This window comes from Urocitellus parryii, chromosome 4 (genome assembly GCF_045843805.1).
Source record: "Urocitellus parryii isolate mUroPar1 chromosome 4, mUroPar1.hap1, whole genome shotgun sequence".
NCBI lineage: Eukaryota > Metazoa > Chordata > Mammalia > Rodentia > Sciuridae > Urocitellus > Urocitellus parryii.
In genome coordinates this window covers 46,721,818-46,740,089 of record NC_135534.1, presented here as the reverse complement: position 1 = coordinate 46,740,089, position 18,272 = coordinate 46,721,818, and the positions used below count along the sequence as shown (strand labels likewise).

The 18,272-nt window shown below is 50.1% G+C and overlaps 1 protein-coding gene across 10 annotated transcripts in view; it reads right to left on the bottom strand.

Annotated features, from left to right (window-relative positions):
• Positions 1 to 1,075: 1,075 nt before the first annotated feature.
• Abcc8 (ATP binding cassette subfamily C member 8) overlaps positions 1,076 to 18,272 on the bottom strand; it is a 74,397-nt gene continuing 57,200 nt past the window's right edge. For 9 of the 10 annotated variants that reach the window (XM_026398968.1, XM_026398969.1, XM_026398970.1 and 6 more), the window contains exons 22-39: positions 17,336 to 17,473; positions 15,822 to 15,947; positions 14,888 to 14,987; positions 14,442 to 14,683; positions 14,176 to 14,342; positions 13,041 to 13,110; positions 12,282 to 12,439; positions 10,428 to 10,520; positions 6,129 to 6,231; positions 5,477 to 5,590; positions 5,156 to 5,276; positions 4,874 to 5,004; positions 3,862 to 3,940; positions 3,579 to 3,687; positions 3,145 to 3,248; positions 2,275 to 2,408; positions 1,735 to 1,797; positions 1,076 to 1,213 (exon numbers count right to left, since the gene is read on the bottom strand). In XM_026398968.1, coding sequence (XP_026254753.1) covers positions 1,076 to 1,213; positions 1,735 to 1,797; positions 2,275 to 2,408; positions 3,145 to 3,248; positions 3,579 to 3,687; positions 3,862 to 3,940; positions 4,874 to 5,004; positions 5,156 to 5,276; positions 5,477 to 5,590; positions 6,129 to 6,231; positions 10,428 to 10,520; positions 12,282 to 12,439; positions 13,041 to 13,110; positions 14,176 to 14,342; positions 14,442 to 14,683; positions 14,888 to 14,987; positions 15,822 to 15,947; positions 17,336 to 17,473 — 2,190 coding nt within the window. The remainder of the gene's footprint in view (positions 1,214 to 1,734; positions 1,798 to 2,274; positions 2,409 to 3,144; positions 3,249 to 3,578; positions 3,688 to 3,861; positions 3,941 to 4,873; positions 5,005 to 5,155; positions 5,277 to 5,476; positions 5,591 to 6,128; positions 6,232 to 10,427; positions 10,521 to 12,281; positions 12,440 to 13,040; positions 13,111 to 14,175; positions 14,343 to 14,441; positions 14,684 to 14,887; positions 14,988 to 15,821; positions 15,948 to 17,335; positions 17,474 to 18,272) is intronic. The other variant, XM_077797527.1, reaches the window with a different exon arrangement.

Below are 18,272 nucleotides of genomic sequence, written 5' to 3'. Positions count from 1 at the left end.
GGAACAGAGATGTGGATGTGGGATCTAGGCCTAGCCAGTAGGTATGTTCTAGCCCTCCAACCACAGTGACTGGGTGAAGATGAGAATGTGACCAAATTTATCCATTGAGATTTGCTCCCAAAATTTTTGCTAGAGCTTCTGGGAAAGAACATCTCTTTTTCCTTTTGGTTGCTAGCAGCCATTTGTCATCAGCAAGGAAGAGGTAGATGGAACCCAGAAATGGAGGCACATCCCTGACATTACATACTTAGAGTAACCATGTTTGAAATAGTATACCTCCTGGTCTTCACAGTCACATACCACAATAAATATGTTTTTGTTTAAGCCATTTTGAGTTGGGTTCCATTATTGGCAAAGGAAATAGTACTAATCCAGGGTACCCAGGCTCCACAATTTCAATCCAAGAATAAATACCCTAAGGAAGAGACCTGTCACCTTATCCAATGGGGTTTCCACAAAAATGCTATCTCCCTTGCTATGGACTGAATTTTCTTCTCCAGACCTAGCCCCCAATGTGATTGTATTTGGAGCTAGGGCCTGTGGGGAAGTAATTAAGATTTGATGAAGACACAGGGATTGGACCCTAACTCAATATGACTGCTGTCCTTGGAGAGAGGGTGAGGAGGAGAATTCACAGGGCTGTGTGTATACAGAGGAAAGGTCATGTGAGGACAGTGAGAAGATGGCTGTCTGCAAGCCAAGGAGAAACCAAAGCTGCCGATACCTTGATCTTGGGCTTCAGCTTCCAGAACTGTGAGAAATAAATTCCTGTTGTTGAAGCCACCTACTCTGTGATATTTTGTCATGGCAGCCTGAGCTGACTAACACATCCCTCATTTCACAGATCAGGAAATATGCTTTGGCCCATGTTTACATAGCAACATCAGAATCTGCCCAGTGTCAAGGACAGGCTGGTTCCCTGCACCCACAGTCCACTGCAGTCTCTGCCCACCAGAGTTGGGGCTCCCAGTAGGAAATAATCAATCTCTTTATTTACAAGTGATTTACAGTTAGAAAACCCAGGCAAGGGTGGGGGCAGGGTGAGAGTATAGGATGGCACTTGGGGTCTGACAGGTCACTTGTCTGCACGGACAAAGGAAGCGAAGACACTGTCCTTCTGGCTGAGCAGCTTTTCTGGCTTGTCAAACTCCAGGATGGCACCACGCTTCAGGACAATCACCAGGTCTGCACTCAGGATGGTGTGCACTCGATGCTGGGCAGGCGGGAGGGGGCTAGTCAGGGTGTGGGTGGAAGGGTCAGGGCAGCTAAGGGCTCCCTCCTGCAGCTTGGAGAAGGAGGCATGTGGCCACGATGTTGTATCTCTGTGGTGACTGCCCCTGTCTAGGGGGACTGTGATCTGAACCCTTCAATACCACCCTTCTCCCCTCCACCAGGTCTCAGCTCGCCCCACATCCAGGTTTCAGTATTCAGGGGCCCCCCCACCCCAACGCCTCTCTTCCCTGACTTCCTATGGAGAAGCAACCCCAACCTAGCTCACAGGGCCTTGGGAGGGGGGTGGACCTTGGAACCTGGAGAGAAAGAGGGGATGTCTGAGGGAAGAGCAGGTGCAAATCCCCCTCACCCCAAATCCTGCCAGCCCTCCAGACTCCTTGCCCTGAACTGCTCCAGGGTCCTTTCTTGGGGACCAGCCAAGCCCAGGGGCTGATCACTAATGACAGCCCCAGTAGCCAGCCCTCCTGCTGGGTGGCCCCTGGCTGTCAATGGGCCCCTTACCGCGATGGTGACCACAGTGCGGTCTGCAAAGGCTGTCATCACTACCTTCTGGAGGATGTTTTCCTGTCAGATGGAAGAAGCAGCTTGAGGGCTCCCCTGCCCAGCTGAAGGGGTCTGGACTGGCTTTGGGGATGTGGGGCCCAGGTTTGTGGCCCAGCTCCCATCTGACTCCAATCTTAGCCACCCTCCCCCACCCTCTCTCTGGTCCTGGTTCTCGAAGGACTCACTGGGTGTCCAGCACTCAGGGGCTGACTTGGCTTGCTGGAGCTCAGTTCTGTGAGCACATCATGTGCTGCAAGTGTGATGCTGTTTTGTGGGTGAGGGGTGGGAAGTCTTTGTGGATCTGTGTATGTGTGTGTGGGAACCTTCTCTAAGACTAGATGGAGTCAGAGTCCCCCCGCCCTTGGCCTCTTCGGCCACAAATAGCCCTTGATGTTAAAGGCAACTTGAAAGTCAGGTCTGCTTTGCGCCAACTTTTCCCTAACACCTCACTAAAACCCTCTCCAAGGTCTCTACCCCATGGACATGCCCAGAACCAACCGTGGCCATGTCGATGGAGGCTGTGGCCTCATCCATGATGAAGATGCTGGTCTTCCTCACGAAGGCCCGAGCCAGGCAGAACAGCTGCCGCTGGCCCTGGCTGAAATTTTCCCCGCCTTCTGTGATGATGGCATCTGAAAGTAGCCCCAGGCACGGAGAGCAGGGCTCACGGTGTGAGCAGAGCAGACGGCATGGGTTGGGGGGGGGCATTTACCCCTAGGTGGTAGTGTGTCAGGAGCACACCTGATACAACCCAGATGCCATCTGCAGGGATTGAAGTGAGAAGGGCATCTGTGGTGGTGTGCTCTGCTGTGGCCTGGCAATCCTGGGAGGGGCCATTTATGCTGAGTGTGTGCATGGAGAGTGGCCACACGAGTTGGGGCCTCAGGGAGGGCAATCCACAGAAGCCAAAGCTTGGCCAGGCTCCACTGATCCAGGAGGTGCAGTACACCCCAAGGCCCTGCCCTCCCCTGGATGGGGCAGAGTCTTTCTAATAAACTCTTTAAGCGAACAGTGTCCAAGATTTTCCACTTTGTTCTCTCTTCCCCAGGGCAGAGGGATAGGGCAGGGCAGGACTAAAGATACTACCACAGCATGGGTGACAAACTCTGTCATACAGTGACCTCTATTCTCTCCCTGAGCCCTGCAAGAAGATGAGAGCCTGAACGGACTTGTGGTGTGACCTGGAACATGTCACTACTTCTCTGGGCCCCTGAATGGTGGAAGGTAGGACGAAATGGTCTCTGGTCCTATCAGATCCCAGACTTCAAACTCAGGCCACCAAAGACATGGCTATGAGTCTTCCCTCCCCAGCCCACGGATGCTCTGTTAGCACCCAGCCAGCCTGGCTGTGCGGCCAGGAGTTGTTACCGAGGCCTCCAGGCAGCGCCTTCACCACTAGCTTCAGCTGGGCGATCTCCAGGGCCTCCCACAGTGTGCTGTCTGAGCACTTCTTTTCCGGGTCCAGGTTGAATCTGGAGAGTAGCACAGAAACCCATAGGGAAGGGAGCAGTGGGCTGCCTCCATCCCCAGGGTCCTGTCACAGGCAAGGCTGGTGAACGCTCGTGGGTGAGAACTGAGTCATTTGGAGGCTTTGCTGGGTAGGGAGCACCGAGGTGGTGGCAGTGGGTGGTGGACAGCACTAAGAGTTGTAGTGCAGGATGTCACCAGTGCTGGTCTTGGCCTCATGAGAAGGGCTTGAAGGTGACACTTAGCTGAAGACCCCAGTCCCCCCACATCCTCCTCTTTGTGTTGCAGACTTGATGGAGCTGAGCTAGCATGGGCCTGGGGGTGGAGGAGCTCACCGGATGGTGCCACTGAAGAGGACGGGGTCCTGCAGGATGATGGAGAGGCGTGAGCGCAGGGTGTGCAATGGCAGTTTGGCGATGTCAATGCCATCGATGATGATACGCCCTGTATGGAGATGATGTGGCAGGTGGGTACCACCAGGGATGGGGTGGTGCTGGGGACAGGCTCAGCCTGGGATATGGGCCCCAGTGAGGAGGCAGAAAAAGGCAGTGACTGTTGGGCCTCATGTAACATAAGACCACAGGCTAGGACTCATGTGGTGCCCAACATAAAATTTACCTTCGAACATGTCCACCATGCGGAAGAAGGCAAGAGAGAAAGAGGACTTCCCACTGCCTGTGCGGCCACAGATTCCAATCTGGAAAAAGGAAGGCAGGTGTGTTGCTCCGGCTTCAGGGGCTGCCAGGAGTGACCTCTAGTGCTAGCTCTTGGTAAGGTGTGCAGGTGGGGAAGGTCACAGCTTCTCCTCTTCTGCACCAGCTTCTTTTTGGCCATGCTGGGCCACAGGCTTGGGTTTCTTTTCTGTGGTAGGTCCAAGGGGGCTCGGACCTGAGATCACAGTGCAGGGTGTAGACATCCAATTTCCTGGGTCTGGGAGTGCCAAATATATGACTTCAGGGGAGCTGGGGGCCCTGCTGTGTCTGTGTGCACATGGGTGTGGCAAGAGGACAAAAAGGTGTGCAGGGGTGTGTCTGTGTGCCCTACCTTAAATTGGAGCCATCTCTGACCCCATTGCTTCCTGGCTTTGGGGCTCTAATAGAATTTAAAATAAGAGACCAATACAGGTTCAGAGAAAGTGACGCAGAAGGATAAGTGAGGCAAGGGCAGGTGGAAGAAGACAGCAGCAGGGACAAAGTTACACCCAAAGGTCAGAGACAGTGAGACAGACGATGACAGAGAAGTAAAGAGATGGAAGGAGAAGGATAGCGTCAGAGAGAAATGGGGCCAGAGAGGAGGGACATGAGGAGCGTTGGGTCAGACACTAGGCAGGGGCTCCCTCCCTGAGGACAAGGACAGCATTGCTGTCTCCCCCTAGGCAGAGAAGCTCTGGGGTGGTGCTAGCCAGGGGAAAGCCCCTAGAAGCTAGGGGAGTCCAGGCTGTTTGTCTCTGGTGGACAGATGAGGACACAAGGTCTGAGGACATCAAGAGGAGGAAAGCAGGTCAGCGTGACAGAGCCAGGGCCAGGAGACTGGGGGTGTGAGTGGGTGAGAAGCCAGGAGGAAGCCTGGGTGGCCATGGGGGACTCTGTGAGCTGTCCTGCCTCACGCCCTCCAGGGCTCTACGTCTGACCTTCTGTCCTGGGGAGATGAGAGCGTTGACATGCTTCAGCACTGGCTTCAGGGAGCTGTCATAGCGCACGCTCAGGTTCTGGATCTGAATCTTCCCTTGGTCTGGCCAGTTCTTCGGGATCAGCGATGGTGCTAGGGGCCAGGCTGGGTGTCAGCCACCAGGCATGGGCCACAGCTGGTATCTAGGAGGACCACCATCCCCAGGCTCCCTCATCATCCCCCCAGCCCAAGTGCTCCCCTCCTGTGGGCCCTTCCTCTGAGCGTCTTCACTGCTGCCCCTCACCCAAAAGCCCCTCATAGCTCTCTGCCTCAGTTTTCAGGAGCCCGTGGATCCGCTTCACGGCTCCCAGCTGGATCTCCATGTCCGCCAGGTTCCTCACCATCCAATTGAGGTAGTTGGACACCTGTGGGAAGTCAGTCAGTCACAGTGAATGTGGCTCCTCACCCACCACGTGTCTGGGACCTGGGGCCTGTTTGTCAGCTATCCTGCCCACACGGGAAGGCCTGGGTTGGGGGTATCTCATGACTCTGTTGGGGAAGGAGCCCTGGGATTCCTGGAGGGCTGGTGTCCTACCCATCCACATCCCAGCCTGCTGTCACTCACCATTAGGGCATAGGTGAGGCCCAGGCCCACCAGGCCGGCAGAGAGCTCCCTGTGCAGGGAGTTGGAGATGGAGGTGGCGGCTGCGATGAGCACCACACATGCACCGATGTACTCCTGAGGAGGGAGAACAGCTGGCCCCAGCCATTGGGGGTTGGACCTAAAGAGGCTCTGTCCCACCTCACACCCATCCAGGACAGGGAGCAGCTCAGATATCCCTACACCAGCCCCACATCACACACACATCAGACACACAGGAGGCTGGGAAATCCTGGGCTCAGGAGCCAACATGTGCCCCCCAGCCTAGGCTCCCCTACTCCCTGAGAAGGCAGGCCTCACCAGTGGGCTCAACATGTATGCATGCATGTGTCATGTCACTCACTACAGACACACTCACTAGACACACTCACAACTATTCTTGCTCCAGGCACAACCCTCAGACACACAAGCCTCCAGACAGTAATATAGGGGAAGGGGACACAGGTTAGATGTTGGAAGGACTGCCAGGGATGGGACAAAAGGAAGGCTCTATGTCCACACAATCTGGTTCCCCATCCTCTCTTCCCACCCCCTGGTCCATGTTTGGCCCTTGCTCTGCTCCACATTTCTATCAGAACACCTGTCCAGGATCTGGGTAGCAGTAGGTGGTACTTGCCATGCGGACTTCCAGCCATCTGTTGGCAGCCGTGAGGAAGAGGGAGGCGATGTTGTTGGAGTCCGTGTATTCCAGGAGCTTCTGCTGGAACCGGGCCTCATACCTGGAGGGAGGATGAGGAGGGAATAATGGTGGCCCACGTAGCTCCTAGGAGGGGTCACCTGGGCCTTGCTGGCCGCCCTGACCATGCCACCTCTGCCATCTTATATAGGCTCCCCCAACACTCCTACTATTCTATCTTACCTGCAGAGTCCCACCTCCTCCAAACTGTTTTCACTCCAAGATTTGTTATCTCTAGGTCTTCCTGGAGAATAGTGAGCACTATTGCTATCCACCCAGTTTCTCAGGCCAGAACCAGGAATATCCTGGATTCACACTCAATCCCTCAACAAGTCCTCTTATGTATACATCCCCCAAATCCTCGCCTCTGTCCACCTCTCTCCTGCTTCCTGCCCACCAAAACCTCTCCTGGACTCTGTATCAGCTCCTGATAGACGTGCTGGATCTCCCTGTGCGTTATCTCTACCCAGCGGCCAGCTAGCGTGATCTTTCTAAATCACCAACTATGGCCCTGCTGAGAATATCAATGGCCTCTCAATGCTTTTAGGATAAAGAACTATCTCTTCCCCCCCAAATCCAAAGGCCCACTGTTCTCTCTGATATGCAGACACTAACACAGTAAGAAAGTGGGGAGGGAAGAGTAGAAGTTCATTGGATTAGACAAAGGGAAATGAAGGGAAAGGAGGGAGGATGGGAAGAAGAAATACAGAAGAAAGAATCAGACATAACTTTCCTATGTTCATACATGCATACACAACCAGTGTAACTCCACACCATGTACAATCACAAAAATGGGAGGTTACGCTCCATGTATGTATAATATGTGAAAGTACATTCTACTGAAATGTATAACTAAAAACAACAAATAGAAAATTAAAGAAAAAATTTCTTTCCAGGAGCACTAGCTCCTTCCAACTTCCTCCCCAGCCATTAACTCTCTGACTTATTATTCTGTAGCCATTACCCCAGCCTTTTCAAAGCTCTTTGGCAATATCAAGTTCTTCTGTACCCTGGGGTCTTTGTGCATGCTCTCCCCACTGCCTGGAATACTTTCTCTCTTGCTCTTCACAAGGCTGGCTCCTTCACAACTTTCAGAACTTCCCTTACCTGAGACCTACTTGGAGGGGCCTTTCCTGGCCACTATCTTACTTAAAGTAGGTTCCCCTATTATCTATGTCTGCAGACTGTTAGCTTCATTGCACAGTCATTTTCTCTGGCTGTTTATAACCCATCTCTCTCACCAGACTGAAAAACCCACAAGGATGGAGATCATGTCTGTTTTGATCCCAGCATCTGGCACTATCATTAAATATTTGTTGAACAAATGAGTGGAACCTTCTCTGAGTTTCTTAGGTAGATAAGATCTTTCTGTGCAAGGAACGTTGAGGGTTTCTTCCTATACTCATGCCTCATCCTGTTTCTTCACATTACTATGAAAGACCTGTCTCCTCTCCCTGATCAGCCTTGACTTCTTGGCCACTTCCCTCAGACTTTGCTGGCATAGGATGGGCTCAGCGGAGGTACAGGAGCACTTGTTTGATGATGAACAAAGAAGAGAATAAAAAGCCATCTTGGCACCTCTGGTCTAGTAAAGACCAAATTTTGGGGCTCGGAAGGATCCATGATATGTCTTTTTTTTTTGTGTGTGGAGTACCAGGGATTGAACTCAGGGACACTCAACTACTGAGCCACATCCCTAGACCTATTTTGTATTTTATTTAGAGACAGGTTCTCACTGAGTTGCTTAGTACCTCACTTTTGCTGAGGCTGGCTTTGAACTCATGAGCCTCCTGCCTCAGCCTCCTGAGTTGCTAGGATCACAGGTGTGCACCATCATACCTGGAGACATGTCTTGTTTACCACCTAATTTTTACTCTTGAAGCTCTCTGTTTGGCTTGGATTATTTCTGGGTGGAGGGCATGTGTCTGAGGACAGTGATGTGAGTCTCTGAGGTGAGTGAGAGCGTGCAACTGCATAGCTCTGGATGTGGATGCGTGCCGGTGGGTGTCTGAGGTGAGTGTGAAACTGTATCTGAAGGAAAGTCATGTAGCTATGTGAGTGCAAACACTATGCGTGTGCATGTAAGAAGGCTTAGGTGCTCAGTGTGTGGGCCTGAGTGCTCTGTGTGACAGGAGAGTCTGAGATGGGAGTTCCTGTTATAGGCGTGCAATGGTATGTCTGAGAACTAGGAAAAGAGCCAAGTTTTGGAGCCATGCAAACTCAGGCTGGTATCTGAATATCACAATTGTGTGTTGGGATGGAGACTCAGTTTCTTTATCAGTAAAATGGGGATGGGGATAATTCTTATACTGAGCCCAGTGCTGGGCACTCTGGAAACTTTTGTGAAAAAAACAGGGACTCTGAGGAAAGTCAAGAAGGTCAGTCAGGTCTAGGTCCCAGGCCCTCTACCAGCTCTCAGATTGATTACCAGCCTCTCTGGTTGAGACTGCATCTGTAGAACATGGCTTCCCAGGCCTGTGTCATGAGGCTGTTTTGCGGATTAATTGTAATAATGCACATGCAACACTTAGCACCTGGCATTTGGTAAGCGCACAATCCATAAATGCTAGTTTGCTCCCAGCAGGGCAGGTTGCAGGGCCAAAGCTGATAAATTAAACAAATACAGGGATGATTAAAAAGTCTTTCATTCAAGTTGAAGAATCATTCACTGTGTCAGGGAAGGGTGTAGGAGACCTTGCTGGGCTGCAGTTCCTTTGGCTGACTACAGGCTTGGCCTGAGTCACAGGTTTGATCTGAGGCAGGTGACAGGGTGCTGGAATCCACTCACAAGGGACCTGGTCCACATTAGGAAAGTCACAGTCTCTCTGCTCCAGGCCCATCCTGAAGGCCTCTGGACACCAATTGTAAGAGGGACATGCCAAAACTTAGACCAGGAGCTAGGCCCAGAGGTGTCGAGGGACTTGAAAATTGAAGACACTGAGGAAATGCAGGTTTGAGATGAGAAATGCAAGCTGGGAGCAGACTCTAGAATCTTGTGCTTCTGTGTGGAGGCAGCATAGGTTTGAATGAGGGGCATAGATGTGCAGGGAGCAAAGCCCTGGCCAGGGGAGAGCTCTGCTTTACTCAGACAAGAGATGAGCTCCTATTGGCCCCACAAGCCAAAGAGTGAAAGGAGGCTGTGGTGCTACATCAGGATTCCAGGGCTGACAATGGACTTGATGGCTGGGGAGGAGAGCTTTTCTGAACTAGGCTGGTCCTTGAGACCTCAGGTTACAGGGTTTAGTGTCACATGGTTATTGTCATACCCTTGCAGCTGTGTCATTCTATAAATAACCTATTATCACTCTTAAGGTGAGGCTTAGAGAACAGAGTTGGCTGGCTTGGTTGGCAGAATGAGTAATATCCCAACAGACTGACCAAGACTTGGCTGGGGGAGCAACAGCCAACTCTAACCACTAGGCAGCCTCAGATGCTCCTGTTCAGCCTGACACTGCCGCTCAGGATGGCGAGAGCATGGCAGGGGCATTACAGTTTTCTGGAAATTTCTCCAGGCTGGTGAACTCTTCCTTATCCTTTGAGTCCTGGCTCCTATGACACCTTCTTTAAGAAGCCTTCCATAACTGCCTCTCTTCTATGTCCCCACAGCCCATGTCCCCACTTCTTGCAGAGCAGCTGTCACATGGATTTGTCCTGGCCTGCTCTAAGTCTGGACTGTAATGCCTCCAGGGCAGCCACTTGCCTGACTCATCTTTTGTAGTGCCTGGCAAGGGGCTCAGCATGTGGGGGTGCTTAGTAAATGCTGGTTGAATGAACAAGTAGTTTCAAGTATGGGCTTTGTGGGGCCTTGCGGTTTCCTTATCTGGGCAATGGGAACACTCGTGCTCAGCACCTAGGGTTGCCGTGCAGCATGAATGAGAGCAGCGTAGAGAATGTCAGCAGTGTCTGGTGACAAGAAGTTCTCAATATCAGAAGGCATCCATGCTGGCCAAAGACCTGAGGGCCTTTCTAGTACTGACAGTTGAAGACCTGTCCTCGCCTTGTTTCTTCCCGTGTTCTGCGCTGGTTCACAGAGGCCTCAGGCCCGTCTGGAGAGCTGGAATTTTATAGCTGGAGCCCAACGGGCCTGTCCCTGCTGGTAGACATCACCTGGGCCTTGGGGCCTGAGGAGGGGCTGAGAGAGGTATGTCCTGGGCCTTCCTAAGTGGGGCTCTTTGAGTTCAATCTCATGACCTGTGACCCTGCCTCCCACTCCTACTTTGGGGGAATTTGGACCTGTACCTGAAGGCCCGGATGGTGGTGAGGCCTTCCACGGTCTCAGCAAAGTGTGAGAGCAGCGGGAGCTGAGTGGTGTCATCCAGCTGCTGGAGGTCCCTGTGCCAGGGAAGAGAGCAGGATGGTTAGGAGGGCAGGTTGTGGCTCAGCCGGGTCTGAGTCCTAGTTCTACCTTACCAGTATTTGGGCAAAGGGCTTCACCTTTCTAGGTCTGTTTCTTACCTACAAAGGGAGGACAATGGACCTTCCCAACACACTGTGAGCACTGAATGAGATCGCTGATGTAAAATGCTTAAACAGAGCCTGCTAGGCACAGTTCCCGTCATCCTGGGCATTGTCCACCTCAGGCGTGTGTCCGTCTGCACTCCTGCTGCAACACCTAGCACTGAAGTAAAGTGGGCAGGCAGTGCTGGTTCCATCTTACAGATGGGCACCTGAGCCTGACACGGCTTACTAAAGGAATGGGAAGGCCAGGCTCAACGTTTTTAATCCATCCTTTCCCAGGGATCATTATAGATTGGTACATTAAAGATTAAGACCTAAAGAGCTCTTGAGACCTCCTCAGAGGATCCATGGCAACAGAATGGCCGTCCACTCTTCACAGCTGCAACTTGACAGCTCATCAGTGTCAGACAGGCCAGGTTTGGATCCAGGAAGTAGCTTTCCCGGACAGATTATCTCCAGGACCAGAGTGGGTACCAGAGAAACAGGGAGAACATGTCTTCTCTGGCAAAAGAAATGAACTTTGTAGAACAGCTTGTATTACAAAGTGTTTGGAAACATTCCGAAGTACAGAGTGCAGTGGTCAAAAAGTCACTGTAATTTTGTTAATATCAATGAACTATGTTCTTCCTGGGTGCTGGGAGCAGATTCTGGATCATACAAGCAAAAAGCCATTTATATAAATATTGATCCTTTGGACAGGTCATTGTAGTCAAAAGCATCTAAATTTAATTATTATTATTGCTGATCAGTATTTCAATTCTAGTTTCTAGCAAACTAGGCACACTTTGGAAAGGTACTTAACCTTTCTGACCACAACCCACAGTAAGAAACATATTTTATATCATAAATCAGTACACACACTCTTACATGACCATAACAAAGGTTTCATGAAGCAAAGCTGATATTTTCTGTCCTATTTCCTTGTTTTAAAATGCTGGTTGTGATCCATGATATTGATTTCATGACCCACTGATAGTTTGTAATTGGCAGTTTGAGAAACAGTGACCTATTAGGTCTTTAAATATTTTTCTTATAATTCTCTGAATCTGAGTTGGAGAGAATCACTCCTAGGAAGAACCTCCTAGAGAATGTTCTTAGAAAATTCTGAGTAGGAAAGAGGTGTGCCGGGCTCCAAGGGTCTTGAGGGCAATGGATTTCTGGGAGAGGATCTGTGAAGTCATAGCTTCCAGCCACACTCTGGACTCTTGTGGGCTGGGAGTTGTGATATCTGTAACACCTCTCCTATCAGGTGTTGTCTGCTCTCACACCATCAGCAATCAGTCTGGCTGATGGAAACATGCAGCCCTCATGAGAAGCACTCTGGCAGAATGAATGAAGGGCATAAACATGTGCACACACCTTGATTTAGGGATTCCATTCCTAACCATATCTTCCATGGAAATAATTCAGATATTATTTGTGGAGTATGCATGCTAACAGAGGGTTATGTTCGAGTAGAAGGATATGATATGGATATTTCCTTCAATTTCTATTTGTTATTTCTGCTTTCTTCTTCTAGGGAACATGACAATACTACTGTTATAATGACGATTCTAGGAAGTTTACCAAACTGCCCAACTGCAAAGCACTTCCCATCCCCCACCCACCCCTGAGGCTGGCAAATGCTGCCATCACCTGGATGCCACCCGGAAGTACTTCTGGATGAAGTAGCACACGACGGCCAGGGGCAAGAGGGCCACAAGGAACACAGGTGTGACATAGGAGATGACAGCCAAGGCTGAGACACAGAGCAGGGTGGAGCGGCTCAGACACTCCAGCGTGGACGGGATGTGCTGAAGGAGGTGGGGGGAGAGAGGCAGGTGTGTTTTGGTATTACCCGTATTAATTAACATGGAGGCAGGTAATACTCTGAACACAGTTAATAATTGGTTATTAATTGGTATTAATTAAATGGTATTACCAATTATTAATTGTGTTCAGAGTATTACCTGCCTCCATGTTTTACTCTCTCACTTTATTACAGGCATATATCTTATCTGTCCAGCTATGTTGTATGCTCCCTGAGGCAAGAATTGGGACTTTGTTTTCTCATTATCTGGTACAATGGTAAATAAAGAAGACAGGCTGAATCTAAATGAATATTCTTCACATAATCAGTACTTTGGTTCAGAATATGCTGGAACTTTTATAGAATAAGCCACTAGGGTCTTGGATGGAAGCCAAAGAGATTTGGTTTCCCTCAGTCCTATTATGAAGGTCTCACGGGGGGGACCCCATTTCCTGAGACAGATTGCAATCCGATCAGGGACTCTGGGCTCTTCCCACAGGACTTTGATCATCTGATCTGGGGAACCTGGCATCAAGGAGAAAAAGTTCCTGGGGCCTGGCCTCTCCCTGGACTGAAGAAATGTGGTACAGTCTTCAGAACTCTACCTGGTCAATGGTATTACAGTCAGATGAAAATCTGTTCAGGATGCTCCCAAGGGGTGTGGTCTCAAAGAACCTAAGAGGCAAACAGAACAGTTATTCATTCAGTTATTGATTTTCTTTCTGCTTATTGAATGAGGATGGTTTTTATTTTATTTAAGTGTCCCTAGAGTCATCTGTAGGTCTGGCTTCCTGGAAGCAGTTGTCTTTGAGGGTCTGCAGACATCTGACTTGTGTCTCTGAAGATTCCCATAGCTGCCCAAAGGGGTGCTGGCCCTTTATTAGCTTCTTGGACTCTCAGGCCCCTTTGTGACCACTGTCACCCTTCTTAGCTCCTCCTCACCCTGACTCACTCAGCAGTTGTCCTCCCAGGACACAGAGTCCTCTCCAGAGGCACAACCTTCCAGAGGTCCCTGGAGACAGCCTGTCAGCTGGCTGACTCTGCAAGACTACTCTGGCTGTCAGCTCTCTGGCTGTGACCTAGAGTCAGCCCAACCCCAACCAGAGGATTTAAGAACCACAGATCTGGGACAAACAGAGGGTCAGTCAACTTAAGGCCATGTCTATGGGCCAAAGAGATTTCACAACGCTGAAAAGTAAAAATTGGAGTCATGTGGTGAGGTCAGGTATCTATTAGGGGCCAGGTAGCCTTTTGTCTATTGTGGTTTCAAATGGAGTTGGCCAACCAACTGGACAAGGACAGCATTAAACCTCTTCCACACCAAGCAGCCTTTGGGTTTTTATCCAACCATTATGGAAGATCAGAACAGCTCTCTGTGCTCCCAGTGTCAGAACCTGCAGGCTTGCTGATGGAAGGAAGAGCCAGTGTGGGGGAGGAGGCAGCAGAACTCGTGGGTGGAGATGGGCAGATGGCACCACCTGGGGAAGGGAACTAACCTGTATCCAAAATCCCCAGAGACTCACTCTGAAGGGCTGATGTGACCATTAGATGATCCATCCACGTAAAATATCTAGCATGGGGTCTGCTGACTAATTGTCAGTTTGAGGAGGAATTTCTACACACATTTCTGTGTCACTCCCACAAACCTATGACAGAGGTCATCTGTGCCCACTTAATAGAAAGGAGAGCCGAGGCTCAGAGCACAGTGACTTGCTCTGGCATGACCAGGATGGGGGGTACCTCATGGGGGCTAGGATGATGCGGCTCAGCAGGCTACGGTGCAGCCTCTTGGCCACCTTTAGCCCCGTCCACTCCACGGTGACAGAGGTGACAAGGCACAGCACGATGCCCAGGCTGCAGAGCACTGTGAACACCATGGCATAGACGGTCTGGTCCAGGGCACACTCCTGGGCAGGCAGAAAATGAAGGGGTTTCCAGGGATACATGAGGGCTCAGCCCTTGCCCCCACCCCCACCCTAGTCCCGCAGTGGGGCTTCTGGCCCTACCTGGCTGAGGGAGCAGTTCCTGGCCACAGGGCTCAGGGTCAGGGCACTGTCGGTCCACTTGGCCAGCCAGTAGTCAATAGCTACCAAGACCATGTGCTTGAGTAACTGGGAGAAGACAAGCAGGGACAGGAGCAGGATGCCAGCGGAGGACAGATACTTGGCACAGGCTCGCCATGGGATCTTGGCTCTCTGGTGCAGCACTGACGACAGGTTGTCGTCTTCTTCACTCTCGGCTGCCTCCTCTGCAGGCCGCAAAGACCCCACTGTGGCTTCACATTTCACATCCTTCTAACCAAAGGGTATTTTAATCCCCACTTACACACGGGAAAACCAGGCACACGGAGGGGAGGGGTTTGATTCAAGGCATATTACCTCATCATACCCAGAACCCCAAACCTTAGTCTCCCTGTGGTTGATCACTTCACTCCCAGGCCTGCTGTCTGTACCTTCCTCTTCTTCCTCATCCTGCAGAAAGCCATCTCTCGAGGACATAGCATGGGGCAAGCCCTGGGGTGGATCTGTGTTTTTTCTCTCCATGACTGTCTCCTGAAAGATATATGGGGCCTGGCCTATGTCCTTGGGGTGTAAACACAGGAAAGGGGAGGTTGGAGGTAACCACCCTGGTGATGACCAGTGTCAGGATTCCAGGTTGCTCCTGACTGGGGAAGGTCCACATGGACACACACACATTCAGTATGCTAGGATTTACTCCTTTCCTTTCATTGGCTTATAGCACCCCAGTCTCCCAATGGGGGGGCCATCTCTCCCCTATTCTTTAGTTTGTGATTTGTGTGATTCAGGAAGATACATGATCATGGATGACTCATCCTTACATTCCACTCTCTAGCCAAGAGGATTTTCTCAGGAGTGAGTATGTGACTATGTTGGCCCCATGATGGTCAGCCCTGGGCCTTTTGCTGAACTACTGTGGGAGAGGCACTCTCTTTCTGCAGAGCTGAGCTAGAGAATGAAAGCCTGGGACTGCTGATGGCCCTCATTGCTACCACGAGACCGAAGCCAATTTTAGGGGAGCCAAGCCAAGAGATGGCAAGAAACAGATTCCTGTGTTTGATCCCCTGGATTCAAGGACATGTCCGGAATTTTTGGTTTCATAAGCCAATACATCCTTAATTCCCACTTTTTTCAATGTTTAGCCAGTTTGAGTTGATTTTCTGAAACGTTGTAACTAAAAATACTCTGGATAAGGGGAGAGTGTCCACCTAATTCTGCCCTGGTTACCTGGTGCAGGTACTGGCTCTCTGGTAGGAGCAAGTCCATGCCAGCTCCCACATGTCTCATTTGAGAGCTTCCTAGAGCATGAGGACAGGAAGGTCTTTGTGAGTTCTGTTTCTACTAGAAACTTCCCCAGGAAACACCCACCTTCTCCAGCTCTTGGTCTTGCCGGTTCATGAGAGTCTTCCAGTGCTCAAAGAGCTGGCACTCAGACCTCTGGAAGTCCTTGAGCGTACCCTCCCTCTGGATGGTGCCATCCTTCATAGCAATGATCTGGAAAGGGATACAAATCTGGCTTGGGGCTGGGTCGAGGGAGGAGTGGTGGTCAAACACCACCTGGCTGTGGCATCTGAGAAGGAGATAGACATATCCCTCCACCCACTATGAATGGCATCTTTCATCCATGACTCTGGGTGGTAGTGATAATCCCTTCACCAACCTTGATTCTCAGCAGTTGGGTCTGCAGAGTAAATTAGTGCATCCTGGTCTGCAGACTGGTGACCTGCAAGGACTCCACCAGTAGTAGTTTCCATAGACTTAACAGGCTAATTGAATGCTACCCTTAGGTCTTCCTGATGGCAGGTCTGATGTGTTCCATTAGTGCTTGCCAAAGCACTTGTTGGTCCAAATGTGTGTGGTCATGACTTTTTGAAATTAATAAAGCTTTTTATGTGAAGCACTCAATGACACCAGCATCATATAGATTCCCCACTGACAACCAACCCTGATCCCTCAACCTCACCCACCCCATGCTGGGGTGTAGCATGGATGCCTCGGAGTCCTGTTCATGGTATCTTCAGGAACAAGGCATCTCCAGGCCTCCCTTCTTTGGACTCAGGATTGTCCTTATTACCTTGCCAGGGTTGCCACGGAAACTTAGATGCAAACCTTCTGTACCTTTTTTAATAGTTAAAAAATAAAATCTGAAATTTTCTTTCTTTCTTTCTTTTTTTTCTTTTTCATTGTGGAAAAGGATCTCAGCACATGGAAGAAAGATTTATTTTGGGGGCGGGGATTAGCAGGGTCATTTGGCACAGACCTGAAGCTCAGAATGGGCCTTAGATTTTGGTTGTTGCTTAGGGGTAATTTTATATGGGAGTAGGCAGGGCCTAGATTTCAAAAATAACTATCTTCATCTTAAAAAACTAAGTGCTTTCCAATTAATTGAAAAGTAGCTCTTTTCTGCCTAGTGAGGAATATGGGAATTTAGTTAATGTGTGGTTTCATAACACTGCATTCTATTGACGACACTGGCATTTTTATTACCACTGCTATTGTTTCTATATTTTTTCATCTGATCCCACTTGAATCCATCCATCCCCCAGGAGGTCAGAAGGTGGGAAAAATCTCTCTCATACAAATGGACAGTTCCTAAGGCTGGGGAACATCATTAAGTCAGGCAGGAATCAGAAGCTAGGTGCTTAGTGTCTGCTTCTTCCTGAGACTTCTTGTTGCCAGACTTGGGTGTCCCACAGAAGCCCCAGGGTGGAGAATGTCTGCTCTTCCCTGGACTGAGCTGCCCAGTCTGCAGGAGGCCATTTGGTGCTGGGCTCTTGTGCTTTAGCAATTGCTACTGAAACACTTGTTCTTTCATCAAAGAGACCTGACTGCCTCCCCCCAACACCCTGACCCTTCATGGCCTGACCCTCTGTGGCACTCACCCAGTCTGCATGGGGCAGGTACTGTAGCTTGTGGGTAACCAGGACCACGGTCCTCTTGTCATCCCGGAGCAGCTCAAGGATCCCAGCCTGCATCAGGTGGTCACTGAGATGAACATCCAGGGCTGAGAAAGGATCATCCTGGGCAGAGGGAGAAGAAAGAAGCAAGTGTGGGATGAGGGATAACAGTGAGCATAAAATCAAAGTTATATCAATGCTGACGAAGAAACTGACACTAGTTAGCTGAGTGGCAGTGGACAACTCATCTAACCTCTCTGGGCCTCAAGTGCCTCATCTTAAAATGGGGCAGAGATCCATGATCACTTTTAAACAGATCTAATCATTTCAAGTCCTGTCTCCTGAACTTCCAATGTCTCAGCATTTATAAAGTCCAAACTCCTTAGTATGGTATTACAGGCCCTTTCCAACCTGGAAAAGCTTCTTTTCTAGCCTCACTTCTCCTCTGTCGTTTCCAAGTGCCCTTCACCCCATTTCAGGTTTCCAAGAAGATTCCCATTCTAGGTTTTCCTCTGCCTGGAATGCAATTCTGCCTTCTATCTGCCTAGTGAACCCCTACTCATCTTTCATTGTCCCAAGTACTAGCCCTAACTGTGTTCTGTCTGGCCCCTGCTTCTTCTATCCTTTCCTCCTCTCTGATCTAGATGAAGGAGATGTCAAGTCATCCCCAGCCTGGGCAGGTGCTAAGCTGACCTCATCCAATAGGTAGGACTGAGAACCCATCAAGAATGCCATTATCAAAGATATCAATGTACAATGTACAATGCCAGATCTGGTAATTATTTATCCACTCCAGACTGCAAGGTCCCTAAGATCTGAGATCCCTTGTGTCTATGCCTGGTGCAGAGCTAGAGAGTAATAAAAGTTTGATGAAAGTAAAGTAGCCACTTAATTTTTATCTAACAGAGTTGTTTAAATCTCA